Source organism: Papaver somniferum, chromosome 2 (assembly GCF_003573695.1).
Source record: "Papaver somniferum cultivar HN1 chromosome 2, ASM357369v1, whole genome shotgun sequence".
Lineage (NCBI taxonomy): Eukaryota > Viridiplantae > Streptophyta > Magnoliopsida > Ranunculales > Papaveraceae > Papaver > Papaver somniferum.
The window spans coordinates 201539407-201561639 of record NC_039359.1 but is presented as its reverse complement, the minus strand read 5'-3'; the positions used below and the strand labels follow the sequence as shown (position 1 = coordinate 201561639).

Below are 22233 nucleotides of genomic sequence, written 5' to 3'. Positions count from 1 at the left end.
TTTGCAACAAAGAGAGACCAAAGTCGACTCTTTCTATAAGCAACACAACACGCAGAAGGAGATGAGAAAGGAAGAGAAATATTATTAAGGCAAAACTCGATGGTACACCCCACATTTTGTCGTACAAGGTCTTCCGTAAAAGCTTTAAATTTTATTGCCACCCAATATGCTTTTAATTTATTAATTTGATACTTCTAACACTACAGTTACATCGATTAAATCGATCGACTCGGGATAACTTGCATTTGCATCGAGTTTCTGAGATTGGCATGACTGTTTACAGGTTACAATGTCAAGCTGGTAGCAAGAATATAAAGAGTTTACAATATCAAGCTCGTAAAAGTTGGTGAATGACTGTTTAAGTGACTTCGCAGCGCAAACATGCTAATGACAAGCAAGAGTTTAAGCTTAAAGACATATTCCGAATCAAAAGAAAGTTTAAAGCTCGGTATGCATCATACCAAATATGGGCATTTTACTAAAAATGTATATGTATATATTATGACGGAGTCCGCCCACTTTGACCCTTTTTCTCCGAGGAAAAATATTAGATTTATTGAAGATGCAATAAAAAGCATAAAGAAAACGAAAAAACCGAAGAAAACACGCACAAACTAGTGCAATAGTGGAGGAGAGTTAGGGCCAAACCAAACCTACAATACAAGTTACCTGCGTGGAATTTTCTTTAAAGGATTTCAGTTTCACCATGTTTTTTCTTTTTCTTTCCAAGATGGTGCCTTGTCTGGAAAATCAATTATTTTGGTGGGCTTCTAATGTGCCTTCCTCATCTTCAACATTATTTTTGTCACGTAGATCTTTTGTGCGTGATCTACATTAGTTCCTCCCTCATTTGCAATTATTATCTCCACAACTTTATCCCTAAAATTTTCTTCTATCAACATTGTTTTCACTAAATCATCAATTAAGGGACTAAAAAGTTCTCGCTGCCACTGGAGCTCTTGAACAAACATGTGCTTCCTTGAAGAATGTTTCCTCACATTTTCTGCATGACGTATATTGTAGGATGCGTCATCACACGTGATGAAGCTTCATCTAGGACATGTGTTGCTTAATTAGGGATGCATCTTGGCACGATGCATCACTCCGGTAAATATAGCATTCAAATGGAATTCGATGGACACGAGTGTCAAACAACTCCCAAATTTCCAGATACGGAAATGTAAATAAGACGTATATATGGAGGGGTGTTGGTTAAAGGTGCATACAACGAAATTAAGTCGACTCTTTGCAACAAAGAGAGACCAAAGTCGACTCTTTCTATAAGCAACACAACACGCAGAAGGAGATGAGAAAGGAAGAGAAATATTATTAAGGCAAAACTCGATGGTACACCCCACATTTTGTCGTACAAGGTCTTCCGTAAAAGCTTTAAATTTTATTGCCACCCAATATGCTTTTAATTTATTAATTTGATACTTCTAACACTACAGTTACATCGATTAAATCGATCGACTCGGGATAACTTGCATTTGCATCGAGTTTCTGAGATTGGCATGACTGTTTACAGGTTACAATGTCAAGCTGGTAGCAAGAATATAAAGAGTTTACAATATCAAGCTCGTAAAAGTTGGTGAATGACTGTTTAAGTGACTTCGCAGCGCAAACATGCTAATGACAAGCAAGAGTTTAAGCTTAAAGACATATTCCGAATCAAAAGAAAGTTTAAAGCTCGGTATGCATCATACCAAATATGGGCATTTTACTAAAAATGTATATGTATATATTATGACGGAGTCCGCCCACTTTGACCCTTTTTCTCCGAGGAAAAATATTAGATTTATTGAAGATGCAATAAAAAGCATAAAGAAAACGAAAAAACCGAAGAAAACACGCACAAACTAGTGCAATAGTGGAGGAGAGTTAGGGCCAAACCAAACCTACAATACAAGTTACCTGCGTGGAATTTTCTTTAAAGGATTTCAGTTTCACCATGTTTTTTCTTTTTCTTTCCAAGATGGTGCCTTGTCTGGAAAATCAATTATTTTGGTGGGCTTCTAATGTGCCTTCCTCATCTTCAACATTATTTTTGTCACGTAGATCTTTTGTGCGTGATCTACATTAGTTCCTCCCTCATTTGCAATTATTATCTCCACAACTTTATCCCTAAAATTTTCTTCTATCAACATTGTTTTCACTAAATCATCAATTAAGGGACTAAAAAGTTCTCGCTGCCACTGGAGCTCTTGAACAAACATGTGCTTCCTTGAAGAATGTTTCCTCACATTTTCTGCATGACGTATATTGTAGGATGCGTCATCACACGTGATGAAGCTTCATCTAGGACATGTGTTGCTTAATTAGGGATGCATCTTGGCACGATGCATCACTCCGGTAAATATAGCATTCAAATGGAATTCGATGGACACGAGTGTCAAACAACTCCCAAATTTCCAGATACGGAAATGTAAATAAGACGTATATATGGAGGGGTGTTGGTTAAAGGTGCATACAACGAAAATGCATCTCTAAGCTACATGGCTTAGCCATTAAATCATATTTGATACAGAAATATCATTATGCTTTGTTTCTATTCGAGGAAAGCTTCATGATACGTAGGCGTTATTTTTGTTGCGTTGTTAAACCAAAAATAATCATTTTGATGCATTTCAAATGAAAGATCAGTGTTGCACAAATTTGCATGCCCCGAACAAGGGAACACATATTTATGAATTAAGTGGCATCAGTTTTCCACAATCTTGTGAAAGTTTCTTGGCCTATAGGATTAGGTTTACTTGGCCTCTGGTCTTATAACACTAGTTGGTTTTGGTTGCTTGTCACTACATTGAAGAACTACGGACGTGCTTGATCGCTTCATGGCATGTGCAATGAACCACATTTGTGTTTCGGAACCTTGTCACTAATATCATCTAATATCATCTAACTGGGAGGTGATTATAATATTTAAGTAGTTCATATTTTTTGGATCGTTATGCGAGACATGAGATGATTGTTACCATGTTTGATGAGGTAGTTGCACGCCATTCACTAGAAGTTCATACTTCCTATGAAGATACACGATATAAACATGCACCACTATAGTACTAGTTAATTGAGTGAAAACTAAGTGAACTCATTTGTTGCACCTACGACATGCATCCCATGACATGCATCGTCTACTAAGATCTGTATTTTTAGAAATAGAAATTGTATATCCTATAGAGTAATCAGATTCCATGAAAGAAGCATTAAAAGAGATTCTTCAATCATAAATTACCTCATGTTCCATGGTCATGTCTTCTTGAATTAGAAAAGATAGTCTTATAAAGTTTTTAGTTGTAGTATCTCAATATTCCAAGATTATCTTGTTGACAAGATCTTGTGGATTAGGCATTGAAAAGGAGATGGTAACTAGTACACCACCAACTTCTTCGTTCCGGAACATATATGGAAAATCCTTGTACAATCTATACGTTCGGTTCCGAAACAATATTTGAGATTTCTTTAACAAGGTAAACCTAGTATACACTCGAACTGTTCACAAACTGAATTCCAACAAGAATAAGTCTTATAAATTCTATTTCAAGATACGAATTTAATAAGAACGAGTCTTGTAGGTTCTTTCTAGTTGAATTAATACTAACGAGGTTTAAATACGTATAATCAGTGTTATATTAATTACAAAGATAAAAAATATAATGAGGAAAAGAAATAACAAAGACACCATAGATTTTTGTTAGCGAGGAATCCTACAATCTTGTAGAAAAACTCCGGCCTAGTCCAGGTTAAACACACACTGATTTAAGTTGTTACACCAAATACCTACTACGTACCAGATTTCTGAGTAGATGTAATACATGCTTCAGTTGTATTCGTGCACATGTATAACTCCTAACAGAACATTGATTCTCTTTAGAAATTGCTCTTGTATATCTTCTAGCAGAATATCAATTTTCTTTGGAAGATACTCTGGAAAATATTCTAACAGAACGATAATTCTCTTTAGAAGATGCTCCTCAACAATTGGGGTCTACCTTTCCGTAACCTAATTGATTATTCCTCACATTAATAATTTATAGATATCTTGATATATCAAATCTAAGGTTTATGAAAAACACCTACAAAAAGATTATGTAACTACGAAAAAAGATAGCTTCCATGTGCTTTACGATCCCCAAATAAAGTTTTTTTGGAATCTCACTCTTGTTTGTGAAGAACAAAGATACGGAAAACAATTATATGGAACACACACAATTTTCCAAGGTATGGTTTGTGTGGTTACATGAAACCTCTATTTACAGTGAATGATCAAGGATAGGTTTCTTGGAAACAAAGCTACCTTTTCTAGGAAAGGAAACACCAAGTATTGGCCCAAAAAATCTCTTTAGTCACATATTTCTAGTTTTAGTTCATGAACTATTGCCAAAATTTCGTGTACAATTCTCTATTCATGAACTACCTTAGAAACACATAGCAAGTGTTGCTTTAATAAATCACTCATGTATAACTTGAGGGTGTTAGAGCATAGCTCGGTTGAACCCACCAAGCATTGGTATGTCAAGTTTGGTTGTCATATTTTAGTGAACCAAAACTCATTTAAAGAATCACTTGATTATTTACTAGAGTCAACTTCGTTTACGTTAGCTAGAAAGTTATTAGGATATGAGACATACAAGTATTACTCGAAGACTTGAAGAATGTGAAGAAGTAAAGAGCTACAACGACGACATCATCCTTCCTCTTGAGGTTAGTAATATTTTGACTTGAACTGTTTAATTTCTAACATATCTTTCAAGTCGTGCTATATTGAAAACATAACTGCGAAGCTGTGAATGATTATACTCTAGTTAGACATAGTATTTAGGAATTATAATACGAAGTATAACACATATCTTTTGAACTTCGTATATAAGACATTGACATAATCGTATGAATGCTATTGTGATTATGTATGGGTATGGGTGAAGATTTTGTCTTAGGAAACAATGTTTTACATTCGTTTAAAGGAAGTACAATTCATAAACGTGTTTTATGAATCGAAAGGGAAATCCCTAGGATTATTGGTATTGTTATTCATTGCAAATCTTTGGATTACCAATATGTGTGTTTAGTATAACCGCTCATAACTTGTTTATGTTCTTGGTAAAAGTAATCATAATGCCTGACTTATGTATCGGTATGAATTTTATTAGTGAAACCAATCTTAAGTAATCACCTGAGATGGTATGATCGATATTTGTAATTGGTGTGACCATTCCTAGTCATTGGTTAACCAATCCTAGAACTTGGTGGGACTAATCACAAAATGTGTAATCGATCCTTGTAGTAGGTTAACAAGTTTTAGTAATTGGTGTAACTGATCCTATAACTTGTGAAACCGATCATAAGTAAGTACCATAAATAGTGGTAACCGATTCTGGTACTTAGTTAGCAATTTTATGGAAACTAGTGTGACCGATCCTGGTAGCCACTTGGAGGTAGAACTGAACTTGTATTTGGTAGAACTATTAAACCCATGAATGATGATTGAATGTTTTTGATCAATCACATAGTTCTTGAAAATCAGATGAACCAATTCTAAACTTGTCTGGAAGTGTGGAAAATCGGTTCCAAGATTGTAAATATGAAAGAGGATTTACAAAGTTAAGATGTCGACATACTTTGAAGACGTGCAGTAATTCTTATCTATTATTGTTCAAAGATATTCCTTAATAACTAAAGGAGAATCCCTAATCTAAATAAATTGAGAATCTTTTAATTAAGGTTTTTAGTTTTATATGCTTTTAGTTTCCAGCAATTAAACGCATATCTTTAGAAAATAAAAATTGGTAATGTGCATTTACTAATTGGAGATTTTATGCTGAGATTTCGGTTAATATTGGGACAGAGCAGTTCCTGGAATTATGAAAACCGATTTTGGGCATTTATTGCATATCTTTGAAAATATTTGGTTTTGAAAATTCCTTGGTGTGCAAACTTCCTTAGTCTATAAATATTGAAGTTTGCATTTTGAGAAAACTAATCCGCAGAGCCAGAAAAACTACCTAGTTGTGTTGTTACTGGTGGAGCCGTCTATTCAGAGAGGAAAGTACCCTAATTGGGTGAAATCTCTTACGATCGCTCGTTTTAAAGACTTCTTTGGGATTGGGAAACTTTACGAGTACCGTTGGTGGGAAACTAGATAATTGCAGTTTATTATTAGTTTTCGATTGATTCGATTGACTAACGGTTGTTGAACTTTGATTGCACCTAGTTTGTTTATGCTTGAGAATCTTCTCTTCTGATATAAGATTCACTCAAACTAGATCGAAGTATCGACGGGGATCTTTAGAACTGTTTGTAGATCTAAAGACGTCTTGTGATAATCCATTGTTAACAGACTCCGTTTTGTGTGTGATTGATCACAAGAGATTCAAGTTGTTTGTGTACAGGTGTTTATTGAAGATCTAAGAAGATTTGAAGACAAAGAAGATTTCTTATTTGAGTTCATAATATTTGGTGTGCACAAAACTTGATCGGCTGGGGATCCAACTATAATCGGTTTGTCTTTTGATAGATTGGATTGGTTAGTTGAGTGGATCGGCATCAATACATTTCTTTGTGATTCATAGTATTGATTGCATAGTCTAAACAATTACTTTGGTAGTTGTTAAATAGATTGATCTAAGAACCCGACAAAGGAGTGTATTAGGATAAACGGAAGAGCCTTTTGTCAAACTCATATCACTTGTTTGAAAAGAGTTGTTACCGAACAGATTTGTTGTTCCTTTATTGTTTGGAATACGAACCAAAGGAATTGTTCCAAGTGCGTGACTTATTTCAAGTTGAAGGCGCAGGGATACAGACGAAACTAGGTGAAATATAGATTAGTTGCTTGGTCTCAACTATACGAAGATAGTTTAGATTTTGTATAACGGCTTAATCCTGAGAGTATTCAATTCTGGACAAGGTCCCGGGGGTTTTCTGCATTTGCGGTTTCCTCTTTAACAAAATCTTGTTGTGTATCAGAGCAAGGACTTATAGGTGCAAAAGTTTTAGATTGAGGTATATTTGGGAACCCTCGTCTTTTCAATTGGTATCAGAGCAAACAAACACAAAAAGATCTAACAATCTGTGTTTGGTACGATCCAACCTATAAGAATGAACTCGAGTTCTCATGAATCGAATTTAATTAATGTACCGCTAATATTTGACGAAACAAACTATCTATGGTAGAAATATGCTATAAGACACAACAGGATTTTATGTTTAGAAGTAAAACACAACAAGATTATTTTATTATAATTAGAAATAAAATACACAAACGTTAATTTCTATTTACTTGATAGCAATCCTATTGTGTTTGGTTAAGTCCGAACCTATTATCGATAATCATACTTCGTTGTTGTATTGTCTCGATCTCATATCCATAGACGATCACACGAAGTGTGAACCGATTAGTTGTATTGTCTCGACTCAGTCCATAGAAAATCACTTTCGGAGAAAGGACTTATAGGTGGAAAAGTTTTAGATTGAGGTATATTTTGGAACCCTCGTATTTTCAATTGGTATCAGAGCAAGCAAACACGAAAAGATCTAACAATCTGTGTTTGGTGCGATCTAACCTATAATAATGAACTCGAGTTCTCATGAATCGACTTCAATTAATGTACCGTTAAGATTTGACAGAGAAAACTATCTATGGTAGAAATATGTTATAAGATCTTTTCTTCAATCACGAGACTTTAATACATGGCTATTAGTTTTTGATGGTTATAATCGCCCGAAAGTAGAAAATTCGGAAACTGAGCTTAAACGCTTGGTGGATTTTTCAAATGAAGAAAAGGCATTTGCTAATCAGAATTCAGATGGTTTGAATGCTATTATACATGCTGTAAGTCGTGATCTACAACATCATGTATCAACATGTCAAACTTCGAAAGAAGCTTCGGATAATCTTCAGATCATATTTGAAGGGAATACATCAGAGAAAGAATCTAGACTTCAAACCCTTATGTCTGATTGGGAAAACCTTCGAATGGATGACAACGACACTTTTGAAGAGTTTCATATTAAACTCTCTGAGATAATTAATGCTTTTTTCTCTCTTGGAAAGACTATTTCTGAAAAGTATATAGTATGCAAAATTCTCAGATCGTTGTCATCTAGATACGATTCTAAGAAGCATGCAATCATAGAAGAAAATGATCTTTCAACACTCTCACGAGGCAAAGTCGTTGGAAAGTTAAAGATCTTTGATCATGAATCACAGTCTATTCAAACTAAAGGAATTGCTTTTAAAGCTGCAAAAATTCCGAAAGCTCTAATCGAAAGAAATAGACGGATGGATGATTCAGATGAACAGATTGCAGAAAATTCTGCTGATGAAATTGAACAATCATTTTCACTGATTACTAGACAGTTTCAAGATCTCTTAAAGAAAATAAATAAGTGATTCATAAAGGATACTCATCGATCTTCTCGTCCACATGATCGAGTTCCTGTCAAAAAGGATCATGAAGAAGATGATGATTGATGAATATCAGCCTCAGTGCTTTAAGTGTAAAGGGTTTGGTCATATTGCTAAAGACTGTCGCAATCTTAAGAAATACACTGGAAGCAAGGCTATGGATGTAACTCTAGATGAGACCTCTGGTTCATATGATTCTGAAGAAGAGGAAACAACTAATATTGCATTAGTTTTCAATCTTTTTCCTTCCTCCTCCATTAGTGATTTAACCATTCTAAGAATGGACATGTCTTCCGATGTCATTAAATCATCTAATGATAAAGGGAAAAATAAGACAAGATGCAAAAACTGTCTCAAAAACAGAATTGCTAAAAGTTGCATATGCAACCCCAGTCAATCTCAAGATACTTCATTAGTTCGAGGTAACAAAAGAAGATTCTTTCATACGATACTAGATCAAGAACCCTCTGATTGTTCAAAATTCCATAATGAGAGAAAATCTCATACTAATACCACCTGATTGGTATTAGAATTCTTTCCTCACCACGTGTGCCAAATTTTGTGTGAGGAAGAAGAAAGATCAAGGCACTTATGTGTAAATATGGAAATAAAATCTAGTAATTTAAAATATTTGAGATATTCGTATTTATAGGAATATTATATTTTCGGAAGTATGAAAATTATAAAAATATCCTTCTCTTTCTTTGGTCATTCCTTTCCCGAACTATGAGTCTGGATCCAATGTCTTCTCTGGATAAGATGCTAGATCAGAAAGATCACTTAAGAATAAGTCTGCATCTTCTCTTGATATTGAGAAATCAAAGAGTAAAATCAAAAAGACAGATTGGCTTAGCAAGAAGGAAATAGAGAATATGTTGAAGAAAGATCAGTGTATTGAAGCATTGACACACTTATGTATTCAATCAAAGACAGAATTACATTCTCTTACAGAATCCTTCACGGAAATTTTTCAACTGCAAGAAATTCTGGTCAAACAACAAGGTTATCTACTTGAAGAAATTCATAAGCTGAAGACTGAAAGTAATAATCTACCTTTCTCTTATATTGAGATGAAGGATTAATCCAGGAACATCAATGTTTGATTTCTTTCAATAATTGTATAAGGTCTATTTGAATAAAACTATTATTTATGAATAAAACTATTATTTTATAACTTTTCTTGTGATGGTTTTCGATTACATATCATGTGCTTGAATTCTTTATATTATTGCTATGTGTTTATGGGATGTTTGATTTCGGTTTTCATAACCTTAATATTTGATCTCATATGGTGTGAACCCTTATGGTTTGGGTGACTTTTTGGTTTAGCGGGATTAAGTTATAGCAAATGTTGGTAGGCTTTATCAAAGGATCATAAGGGGTTCCGATTGAAACTCATGTGTGAAAAAGTCACAATATGTTGAACCATTTGGTTTAGCGTATAAGCATATGTGTTTCGGGGTTTTCAACTTTTGCGATGCATTAGTTAAAACCGGTTTTCAACCTTTCTCTGGTAAAGGTTGGTTGTTGTTTTTGTTCTTTTGTTGTTGCGAAAGGATGACAACATTAATAGGGGGAGTTCTAACTTGAACTTGCGCTTAATGACATATCTTTGGGGAGAAGAGGATGCGAAGCTTGAGGTAACGAATTTGTTAGTTAATAGTTTTCCTGTTTAAGAAAAGCCTGATTTTTGTGCATATATTTTGCTTTTGCTTAACAAAATTTCGGTACAATCGATGTTTATTCCATTATTTGTGTATGGATGTGTGTGTGATTCAATTGTTTCCGGTTGAGAAAAAATATTGTTATCTTTCTTTATTGTTTGGTGTCAATTGTTTAGGCTTACGAATTTTCGGTGCAATTGCGGTACTTTAATGTCTATGTTTGTTTCGATTGCTTCAGGTTGAGGTAAATAATTATGCAAGTTGATTTATTTGGTTTGTATGAATTGTTTATGGCTTAACAAAAGTTTTCGGGATCATTCTTTTAGTGCAATTCGATTCCGGATAAGAGAAACTAAGTCAATTCTGATCTTAGTTAGACTTATGAAAGTGTAGGATTCGGTTATTCAAGTCTAATCGAATGCCTTAACAATAAATACTAGTTAACTAACCTAGTACTTGTCTTGTTTAAAGTGAAAGGTCTAAGTTATTGTTCAAATAATTAGAACCTGATGAGAAAAATAGAGTTAATTCTGATTTTTATTTTGGTCTTATCAAGCAAGATATTGTATTCGTACAATCGGTTTAGCAAAAGAACTAAGGTGCTTAGTCAAATTTTAATTTGCTAAAATATTAGGGAAAATTGCTTAGGGAAATTGTTTCCTTGGTAACATATCAAAACAAAATTACTTTGTAGTTTTGGTTTTGATATTGGTTATCTAAAATGGTGTGTGGAACCCTCGTGCTTAACTCTTATAGGTTGCAAGTCTTTTAAGATTTGTAAGATCCTTTCGGTTTGTCCTTTATTTGCTCGTACCTTTGTCATTTTGTGACAAAAAGGGGGAGAAATATATGGAGTAAACAAGTGATTTGGTATCACTAAAGGAAAGGACAATGGTGCTTAAACGTTATATCTAACGAAAGATTAAAGCATAGACTAAGGAGAAGTAACATATCATATTGATATTTGTGGTTATCTTAACTACAAATGGAATAACAAAGACGTGTGGATTGAAAATCTACCTATCTTAACTTTAGGGGAAGTATTAGCTTTGTTATTATAATGTCAACAACGGCATTTATGGATTGAATGTATACAGGTTATTATGCTGTTGAAACTTGGAATCAAGCGTATGTATAATTAATTCTTGAAATTTTTTTATCCATATGATGTAAGAGATTTGTTACTAAAATTGACAAAGGGGGATATTGTTAGAGCATAGCTCGGTTGAACCCACCAAGTGTTGGTATGTCAAGTTTGATTGCCATATTTTAGTGAAACAAAACTCATTTAAAGAGTTGCTTGAGTATTTACTAGAGTCAACTTCGTATAGGTTAGCTAGAAAGTTATTAAGATATGAGTGAAAAGACGAGGGTACCCAAATATACCTCAATCTAAAACTTTTCCACGTATAAGTCCTTTCTCCAAAAATGATTGTCTATGGACTGAGTCGAGACAATACAACTTATCGGTTCACACTTCGTGTGGTCGTCTATGGATACGAGATCGAGACAATACGACAACAAGATAACTTGTGTGATTGACTATGGATTCAAGATCGAGAGAATACAACAACGAAGTATGTTTACTTGATAAAAGGTTCGGACTTAACCAAACACAATAGGATTGCTATCAAATAAATAGGAATTAACGTTTATGTATTTTACTTCTAATTATAATAAAACAATTATAATTGCGGAAATAGAAAAGTAAAAGACACATCAATATTTTTTTAACGAGGAAACCGCAAATGCAGAAAAACCCCGGGACCTTGTCCAAAATTGAATACTCTCAGGATTAAGCCGCTATACAAAATATAAACCAACTTCGTATAGTTGAGACCAAGCAACTAAACCTATACTTCACCTAGTTCCATTTGTATCCCTGCACCTCCAACTTGCAATAAGTCACGCACTTGGAACAATTCCTTTGGTTCGTATTCCAAACAGTAAAGGAACAACAAATAAGTTCGGTAACAACTCTTTTCAATCAAGTGATATGAGTTTGACAAAAGGCTCTTCCTTTTATCCCAATAAACTCCTTTGTCGGGTCCTTAGATCTATCCAATAACAATCACCAAAGTAATTGTCAAGATTTTTCAATCAATACCTTGAATCACAAAGAATTGTATTGATGCCGATCTACTCAACTAATCAATCAAATCTATCACAAGGATAAACCTATTATAGTTGGATCCTTTTCCAGCCGAAACAAGTTTTGTGCACACCAAAGATTATGAACTCAAATAAGATATCTTCAATGTCTTCTTTGTATTCAAATCTTCTCAGATCTTCAATAAACGCCTGCACACAATCAACTTGAATCTCTTGTGATTAATCACACACAGAACGTAGCCTGTTAATGTTGGATTATCACAAGACGTCTTTAGAACTACAAACATTCTAAAGATCTCCGTCGAAACTTCGACCTAGTTTGAGTGAATCTTATATCAAAAGAGAAGATTCTCAAGCATAAACAAACTAGGTGCAATCAAGTTATAGGATAGGTTACACCAATTACTAAAACTTGTTAACCTACTACAAGGATCGATTACACATCTTGTGATTAGTCCCACCAATTTATAGGATTGGTTACCCAATGACTAGGAATGGTCACACCAATTACAAATATCGATCATACCATCTCAGGTGATTACTTAAGATTGGTTTCACTAATAAAAGTCATACCGATGCATAAGTCAGGCGCTGTGATTACTTTTACCAAGAACATAAACAAGTTATGAGCGGTTATACTAAACACACATATTGGTAATCCAAAGATTTGCAATGAATAAAAATACCAATAAGCCTAGTGATTTCCCTTTCGACTCATAAAACAAGTTTATGAATTTACTTCCTTTAAAAGAATGTAAAACATTGTTTCCTAGGATGAAATCTTCAGCTTTACCCAAACATAATCACAATAACATTTATACGATTATGTCGATGTCTTATATACGAAGTTCAAAAGATAAGTGTTATACTTCGTATTGTATTCCTTAATACTACGTCTAACTAGAGTATAATCATTCATAGCTTCGCAGTTATGTTTTAAATATGCACGACTTGAAAGATACGTTAGGGAATGAAACATTTCAATTAAAATATTACTAATCTCAAGAGGAAGGATGATGTCGTCGTTGTAGCTCCTTACTTCTTCACATTCTTCAAGTCTTCACGTAATACTTGTAATGTCTCATATCCTAATACTTTCAAGCTAACCTATACGAAGTTGACTCTAGCATATAATCAAGAGACTCTTTAAATGAGTTTTGGTTCACTAAAATATGACAACCAAACTTGACATACCAACGCTTAGTGGGTTCAAACGAGCTATTCTCTAACAATCTCCCCCTTTTTCAATTTTAGTGACAAAACTCTTACATCATATGGATAAACAAATTACAATAATGCATTACACATACGCTTGATTCCCAAATTCAACAGCACAATAACCTGTATACATTCAATTCATAAATACCGTTATTGACATTATAATAACAAAGCTAATACTCCCCCTAAAGGTAAGATAGGTAGATTTTCAATCCGTACATCTTTGTTATTTCCATGATCATATGATTGTTACTCTCCCTTAATCTATGCTTTATTTTTTCGTTAGATATAACGTTTAAAGCACCAGATATCAAATCAATACTAATATCACTTGTTTACTCCATATATTTCTCCCCCTTTTTGTCACAAAATGACAAAGGTACAAGCAAATAAAGGACAAACTGAAAGGATCGTACAAATCTCAAAAGACTTGCAAACCTCTAAGAGTTAAGCACGAGGGTTCCAGAAACTATATTTGATAACCAATATCAAAAACGAAACTACAAAGTAATTTTGTTTTGATATGTTACCAAGGAAATAATTTCCCGAAGCACTTTTACCTAATAGTTTAGCAAAACAAAAATCTACTATGCACCTTAGTTCCTTTGCTAAACTGATTGTACAAATACAATCGCTTCTTCGACAAGGCAAAAATAAAGATCAGAATTAACTCTATTTTTTACATCAGGCTCTAGTTATTCTCATCAGTAACTTAGACCTTTCACTTTTAAACAAGACAAGTACTAGGTTAGTTAACTAGCATTTCTTGTTAAAGCATTCGATTAGACTTGAATAACCAAAACCTCCGCTTTGATAAGTCCAACTAAGATCGGAATTAACTTAGTTTATCTTATCCGGAATCGAATTGGACTAAACGATTCATCCCAATAATGGTAGGTCTATAAACAGTACCTACAATAAACTGCAAGTGCACATCGCCTTATTGTATATAGTGCAAATACAGGTCGATCCTCAGGGACAAGGTGGGTGTAAGTTGAAGCTACGGTCTTACTAAAACTGATTCGAAACAAGAGTAACCAGAAAGGAGGGTTCTTTGCCGATACGTCTAGATGATGGTAGTGACTGAAATAATAAATCAGAATGCAAAGCAATGATAAAGAGGATACTAGGATTGTCAAATCCAGCACTAACTCACATTATGTATTCAACAAATTATAATACTCTTTTCCTTGTAACAGATAAGGGAGAAGTGTCAAGTCTACCACTTACCTAAGGTGTTTCACCAATGGATAGTTCAATCACAACTAAGGTATCTTTCCAAAGCACTAACTGTCTTCTCAAGGCACAATTAGTCTAAGGATCAATAACAATCTGGTTAAGCTTGAGTTGCAGCATAATCGACACAGTGGGATTATAAATACAATGGACACATGGCATACATTGTGAAAGAAAAATTTTGACGTACTAAGATTCAATTCTATCTTAAAACAATTTAAACATTCAAGAGTAACATCAACAGTATGAATAACATAACAGAGAGTCAGGGTTTCATGTAAACCCTAGTTATGAAATAATAACATGATAATAATACTGAAAACAAACATAAACTACTACTTGTTGCACCGGCTAATACGGTCATGACTTTCTCTCTACAATCTCCTCCCTATTTATACACAAAAATCCCCAATTGATTTTAATTCAATAATAAATCTCTACCCACTCACCATAATTGCCTGAATTTCTTGTCCCCTATGTTATTGCTTCTCTGCAACCTTATTTGATTCTTTCTTTACCCATTGAAGATAACCCTAACTCCATCTCTCCCAATCATAGCTTCTAGGTTTACTGTTTTTGATAGAGAAGAAGATAAGATGGAGAGAGATAGAAATTAGGATCTTGAGTGTGATTGATGGCTGCTGAGAGGGTGGCTGAGCTCAGAGGTTGTCGGGGATGGCTGGGAGTTTTGCAGAGCTTGGAGAGAAGAAACGAAGTGAAGGTGTGTTTGGCTTCTGTTCAATTTGGAGATGAATAACAGGTGCTCCATTGTTGGGCGGAAGCAGCAAATGTCGATGTACCGCAATGTAGATTCCATTGGATGCTCATCAACTATATTGAATCTGACGGCTCGGGATGGGTACATGCTTGGATCTTGGATTTTATCTCTTCTAGGCCCATGGCTTCTTCAAAACTAATATCTTAAGTCCACTTCTAGTTTTGAGTTGTGCAAACGGCATTCTTCACTTGCGGATGAGGTGCAAACAATATTCTTCACTGCTTTCTAGCGGAAGCTTTGTCGTCTCTCTCTCATTGTCTCTACTTTTCTGCTCTTTTGGCTCCGTAATTCATCCAAGCTTTATTTTACTACCTAAAGCACAAAATTAATTAGTACAAGAATTTATTCTTTAAAACAATGAAAACACAAAATTTGGGATAATATATGATTTTGAAGCGAAAAAGATGAGTTAATTGCCAATAAAAAGGTGTAGAAATATGCACTCTTTGGCACTCATCAGATAACCCTTTCTTTCGTTAAGCCATAAACAATTCATACAAACCAAATAAATCAACTTGCATAATCATTTATATCAACCGGAAGCAATTGAAACAATCATAGACATTAAAGCACCGCAATTGCACCATAATTTTGTAAGCCTAAACAATTGATACCAAACAATAAAGAAAGATAACAATAGTTTTTCTTAACCAGAAAAAATTGAATCACACACACACATCCATACACACATAATGGAATAAAACATCAATTGTACCGAAATTTTGTTAAGCAAAAGCAATAAATATATGCAATAAAATCAGGCTTTTCTTAAACATGAAAACGATTAATTAACAAAGTTGTTACCTCAAGTTCCGCATCCTCTTCTCCAATTCTTCGCATCTTTCCAGTGAGGATATCATCATGTTGTCATCCTCTTGTAAGACAAAAGAACAACAACAACCAACCTTTACTAGAGAAAGGTTGAAAACCGGTTTTTAACTAATGAAAAGTAAAAGTTGAAAACCCCGAAACACATATGCTTTTATGCTAAACCAAGACGATTCAACATATTGTGACTTTTTCACATATTGTTTCTATCGGAACCCCTTATGATCATTTGATAAAGCCTACCATCATGGGCTGGAACTTAATCCCGCTAAACCAAAAAGTCACCCAAAGGATAAGGGTTCACAACATATGAGATCGAATATCAAGGTTAGAAAACCGAAATCAATCATCCCATCAACATATATAGCAATAAGATAAAGCATCCAAGCACATGCTATGTAATCGAAAAACTATCACAAGAATAAATTATAAACTAATAATTTTATTCATAAATAAGATAGTTTTATTCCAAAATAGAATTTGTTGAAAGTAATCAAAAACTAATGTCTATTTTCTATCTTCCTTTCTAATCGCAAGACTTGTGAAGATTGCTTTCGGAAACAGGATTCAAATTCTTCTGAGCACTTCCTTTTTCAGTAGATAACTTGTTCATCTCAAGCAGTTGAGAATGAAGATCAGCTAGTACTTCTTTTGAATCCTTTACCATCAACTCATGATGTCTAATACGATTTTTAATAGTAAGAATCTGTCTTCTCAGAAAATCTTGAGGCTTATCATGTAGAGAGACATCATGAGTTTCAGTCATAACTGACGCACAGAGTGCTAAATCATCAAGAGATGACCTTTCTTTTACCGATTTCTCCATTGAAACAAGGTAGTCTTCTTTCGGACAAGAAGAAAATATATAAGATGGGAGAAAATCAAGGGATAGTTTGGTTTATGGAAACCGAATATACTTTTCCAGAAGTAAAATATATTATTTTCACTACCCAGATTTATGCTTCCTCACAATCAGAATTTTTGGCAACAAGTGAGGATGCATTTTTCAACACAATCAGTGTGTGTTGGGGTGATAGTTATACTCACCATAGGTAACAAAGACATCCTTAGGATGACTTATAAACACAATAGACTGGTTTCCTTTCGTTCTTTCTTTCTCTTATAATTGCAAGAGTTTGCAATTTCCTTTTGCGATCTAATAAACTTATCAGCCTTCAAAATCTTTTTCCCCTTATGAAGAGCCTTGATAAATTTATTTGATGGAGGTTTCCACAGGAGATTACAGCGTGGGTAATTCCTCTACATAAATAACTTAGTGTCTTATCAGAAAAACTAGTTTCTGATCCTTTTGGTTTTTCAACCAATTTTTCTTACTCAGATTTTACCTTTTGGGTTTTATCTGATCGGAATTTCAAAAGGTTTTCAAGTTCTAGGTTTAACCTTTTATTTTCCTTATTTTCCAACTCAAGTTTTTATAGGAGTTGATTAGACTCATAGGATTCATCACTGTTAGAGTTGGCAAGAAGTGCATTACAGTTAGATATTTCTTCATAGGGTTCTTCCTCCGGAATATCATCAAGAGTAAAGACATAAGCCTTGTTTCACTTATGAGCTCTTCTGCTGGGACAAGGTTTTGCCATATGTCCGAATTTACGGCACTTGAAGCATTGTATTTCTTCATTACCCTTTTTATGACAAAACATTAATGTATCAGGATCATGTTTATCGTTAGATAAGATGTCCTTAGTGCATTGTACTAGAAGCACAATTGTTGAGTTAATTGCCAATAAAAAGGTGTAGAAATATGCACTATTTGGCACTCATCAAATACCCACAATCCTGAAATTTACTTGTCCTCAAGTGAAACAGAAATTAAGAAATCCTAACTATACCACTGTCGCTGGTATCTCGAATGCATTTAGCGTATGCACTAATCCTTTAAACCTCTAGGTGTCCCTAGTGGACGAGTTGTGGTCTCGTGAGGGCCTAGAAGCGGTGAACCCACAAAACCTTCTCCAACTTCAGAGTGTAATAGAGTCCTAAGCATCCAAGGAGCTATGAGGACATAGAGTTTTTGCATGCTAGTAACACGAAGTTAGAAATACCAAAGAACGCATTCTCATCCTTAAGAGTTGAGCGAGAAATAACCACACCATATGAAAGAATTAGGTTTCGAGAGTGATCACAAGCTTCGACTTCTGCCTCACCAATGGGGTTTATGATAATTGCACTCAAAAAGACCGCTTTTTTATTCTCTCATGTGTGCAGACAGGAATAAAGAGAGAAATCCTGCACACGTTGAATGGTGGGAAGGAAAACCTTCCGAAATAATTTCTGAGACTCCACAAAATTGTGGGAATAAGAATCTTTTTCTGATGATCTCTAAGAAAGTAAATCAATCATTAGCAAGGATGGGAGTACTCACTTACCTTCGCATTTGATCGACAATCAACACCACTCTCACAGCATTCATAGAAATGTCTTCGATCTTCGGTCTTCAACTGTTGATGATGAACTCTTGAACTTCTTAGAACCTTGCCAATTTCTAATTCTTATCTTCAATTTCCTTGTTGCTTGAATTTTCCTCTTAAATTCTTCTTCTTTACCATGGTGTTTATTAAACAAAACTAAAAACAAACTGTAACAAATTTTTTTTTACTGAAACTGAAAATAACAAAATAATAATGAAACTACTAAAGTCATGGATGAAGGACTTTATCACTTAATTCTTCACAACCTGTATTGTCTTGATTTTATGAACTTCACTAATTCTCATCTTTTTCTGTTTTTCTTTGCTCTAGTAAAATACCTCTTCAAATGTGTATAGAATTCTGCTCTTTGTACCGTATCTTCACTTTGAATAATAATTTTACTTACTTGAATTGTTGCATATAAACCTTGGACTATTTCAACTTTTCTTCATAGAATCTGGCGTTGCTTCGCTCGTTAATGATGATGTGTTTCTATGGATCTGTTGATGTTGTCGAGAGAGAGAGAGTGGTGCCAACTGCAAATCAAACTAAAAGAAGGAGTTTTCATCTTTAGACGTCATCCTCATGGTTGACAAAATTAGCACTCAAGAGATCAAAAATAGTGCTGAAAGTGGTGCGAAGTTGGGTAGCTCACTATTCCTACCCGGAATTTACGTATGGTGACACACACTCTAAAAGGACATTTAGATAGTCACAAAAAATGAAGGTCGGTGCCTCGCTTGATGTAAAAATAAGTAGTCTCCACTAAGGGTGATCACAACTCTACTACCAAATATCTTTGCAGCACCTAATTTGCCCACCGGCATAGTTAAATCTAACTTTAACGCTCTAACAACTAAGAAACCCGATTGTGTTCTCTAGTTCTTCCAAGTTCAGTTATTTCGGTCAAACTCTCTATGTAAACATAGCTAGAAGCATGCTAGTGACTCTAAAATCTCTAAAAGTTGGAGGTTTTATGCAAATTTTGAAATTTTTGAATTTTTGATTTTTTATATATATATTTATTTTATTTTTTATAAATAAAAGGAAAAGAAAAAACTGAAAACTCTATATGCAAAACACTCCCCCACACCTAAATCTAACAGTGTCCTCAATGTTTCTAAAAATGATAGGAATTTAAACAGCTACATAGCATGAGAACTATGCTGAGTAGAGAAAAGGGAAGAGATTACCGGTATGTCGGCGAAAGCAAGATTAGAGCTTCATTATTCAAGGCTAGAATCCAACATTTTCAGCTGAGATCATATTGGATTAGCACAATATATACAAGATGAATGAAGACTTAACTGACTCAACATAGAAAATATAACATTACCTACTGGATTATATATAGGGAGAATTCACCATTAACAATCTAAAGAGTTGAGGATCAACCCAAAAGACAGAATGCAGAAATTTTAATAGCCTCACACAATTATAATAGGACAAAAATGCAAGCTAGGCTGCCAGACAAAATGAACTACCCCGAAACCTGGATTTTTCAACGGATATACTTTTAGACACAAAATCTGCAGTTTCGGAGGTTCATCATGCGCAAGGTCTAGTTCAAAATGAACTTTGTTAGGGATGGGAAGAGGTACACCTTCCAACTGTGGCTCATCAAAGGTATTATATTTAGCAGCAAAATAGTCCAAGAGGACTTGGAAGGCACACAGTTCCATTCCTAGATTAGGTATTCTCAGAAAAGTCAGTTTTACCATTTTGTTACAAACCAAATCTTGGTTGGGTGCAAGATTACCAGTTAGTGACATAGGCAGGGAAGTAGGTACGTCTAAGTTGTTTTCATGTGTAAGATCATTAGTGCCATCACACACTCTCCCTAAGTCATAAACAGGTAAATCATGCTCACATTCAAAGAACAAAACATCAAATCTCACTTCAGAATCATCATTATCCAAAACCTCTATATCATGCATAAGAAAATCTGATTGAGCAACATACAGTGTTCTAGGCAGAGAATCAGATGCATTTAAGTTACATTCATTTCTAGGCTCAAAAATATCACTATGAAGTCTAGTTTTTCCCAATTCAGAAACAAGTAGTGCTCTATCATGCTCACAGTTATTGAACAAATCAGCAAACCCTAATTCAGTATCATCAGTATCATCAACAGATTTATTCTCATGCATCGGCAAATCATAAGAAACATCACACTGCAACCTAGGCAGAGAATCAGAGATATCAAATTTATTTTCATGCATAAGAACATTAGTGTCAACAGAAAATTCAATCTTTCCTAAGTCACACACAAGTTGTTTGTTATGCTCTCGGTCACAAGATAACTGCACAAGTTCTGTATTAGCACCAAAATTTTCTGGATTGTGATAAAAATCAACATTAGAAGGAACATTATCAATGTAGGTCTCTACACTTTGGTATAGCACTTCAGAGTCATGTGACTCCAAAATTGGATCTTCAATAAGAACTTCCTCTTCTAACACGGTTCATTATTAGAGTAATATGCATATTCTTCCCTGTTAACAGTTGCGGTGTCCTCAGTCCACTCATTGACTTCTAAGTTAGGTTCATATTCAACATCAGTTGCATGAGTGGGACTGGACACATCATTTTCAAAGTTTGATTCATCATCATCATCATTGTAACATGGATTTTTCAATCTAGAACAATTTTCAATCAACTAGTATGATCTATCATATGACATACAAACATGGAGTTCAGAATGCGCATAGGAATTAGACATAATAACATTTGTATTTCTATAACTTTCTAGGGATTCGCCTCTCATAGGCATGCAGTTCATGCTTGTATCATAGTTGGAATCAGATTCTAACTCATGGGGGTCACCAATATCATATGATGCTGTCTCAGTTTCCCTAATGGATTCCCATTGACGGGTTTTCTCTGCAATCTCAGCTAAAAATGACCATGCATCATTCACAGTTTTATCAAGAAATTCACCATTACACATAGACTCAACCATGGCTCGTGATTTGAAGTCTAGTACCTCATAGAGGATAGCGACCAATCTCCACTTCTCAAAGCCATGGTGCGGATACTCAATCAACAAATCATTAAACCGTTCAAAATAATGAAAAAGAATCTCCCCATCTAACTGGACAAAATAGTTAATATTTTGACGAATAGCAATGGTCCTACAATGTGGAAAGAATTTTTTGAAAAAATGATTTGTAAGTTGGTCCCAAGTGGTGATTGACTGTGGTTTCAAACAGTAAAACCATGTTTTGGCCCTTTCCCTTAAAGAGAATGTAAACAAACGCAATTTTAGAAAGTCTTCGGATATATGGTCAGGTTGCATAATCCGACAAACGTGTTCAAACTCTCTTACATGATGGTAGAGGTTTTCAGAATCAACCTCTCGAAATATAGGAAGTATTTGTATCATGCTTGCATCTAGTTCAAATGGGCGTTCGGTCAGAGGTAAGACGATACATGATAACAATCTTGTTATTATGGGGTACATGTACTCGTGGAGACTATGGGGTTTATTCATATCATCACCCATTGTCTCAACTTGGATGGGTGTGTCAACAACTGGGAATGGGTTTCAAGCAGGCA

General features: G+C 34.6%; 1 protein-coding gene across 1 annotated transcript in view; it reads right to left on the bottom strand.

Moving 5' to 3' along the window:
- LOC113352586 overlaps nt 1-21702 on the bottom strand; it is a 69523-nt gene extending 47821 nt beyond the window's left edge. The window contains exons 1-4 of the mRNA XM_026596394.1: nt 21662-21702; nt 21136-21314; nt 20394-20779; nt 20160-20285 (exon numbers count right to left, since the gene is read on the bottom strand). Of these exons, the coding sequence (XP_026452179.1) occupies nt 20160-20285; nt 20394-20779; nt 21136-21314; nt 21662-21702 (732 nt within the window). The remainder of the gene's footprint in view (nt 1-20159; nt 20286-20393; nt 20780-21135; nt 21315-21661) is intronic.
- Between the last annotated feature and the right edge of the window lie 531 nt (nt 21703-22233).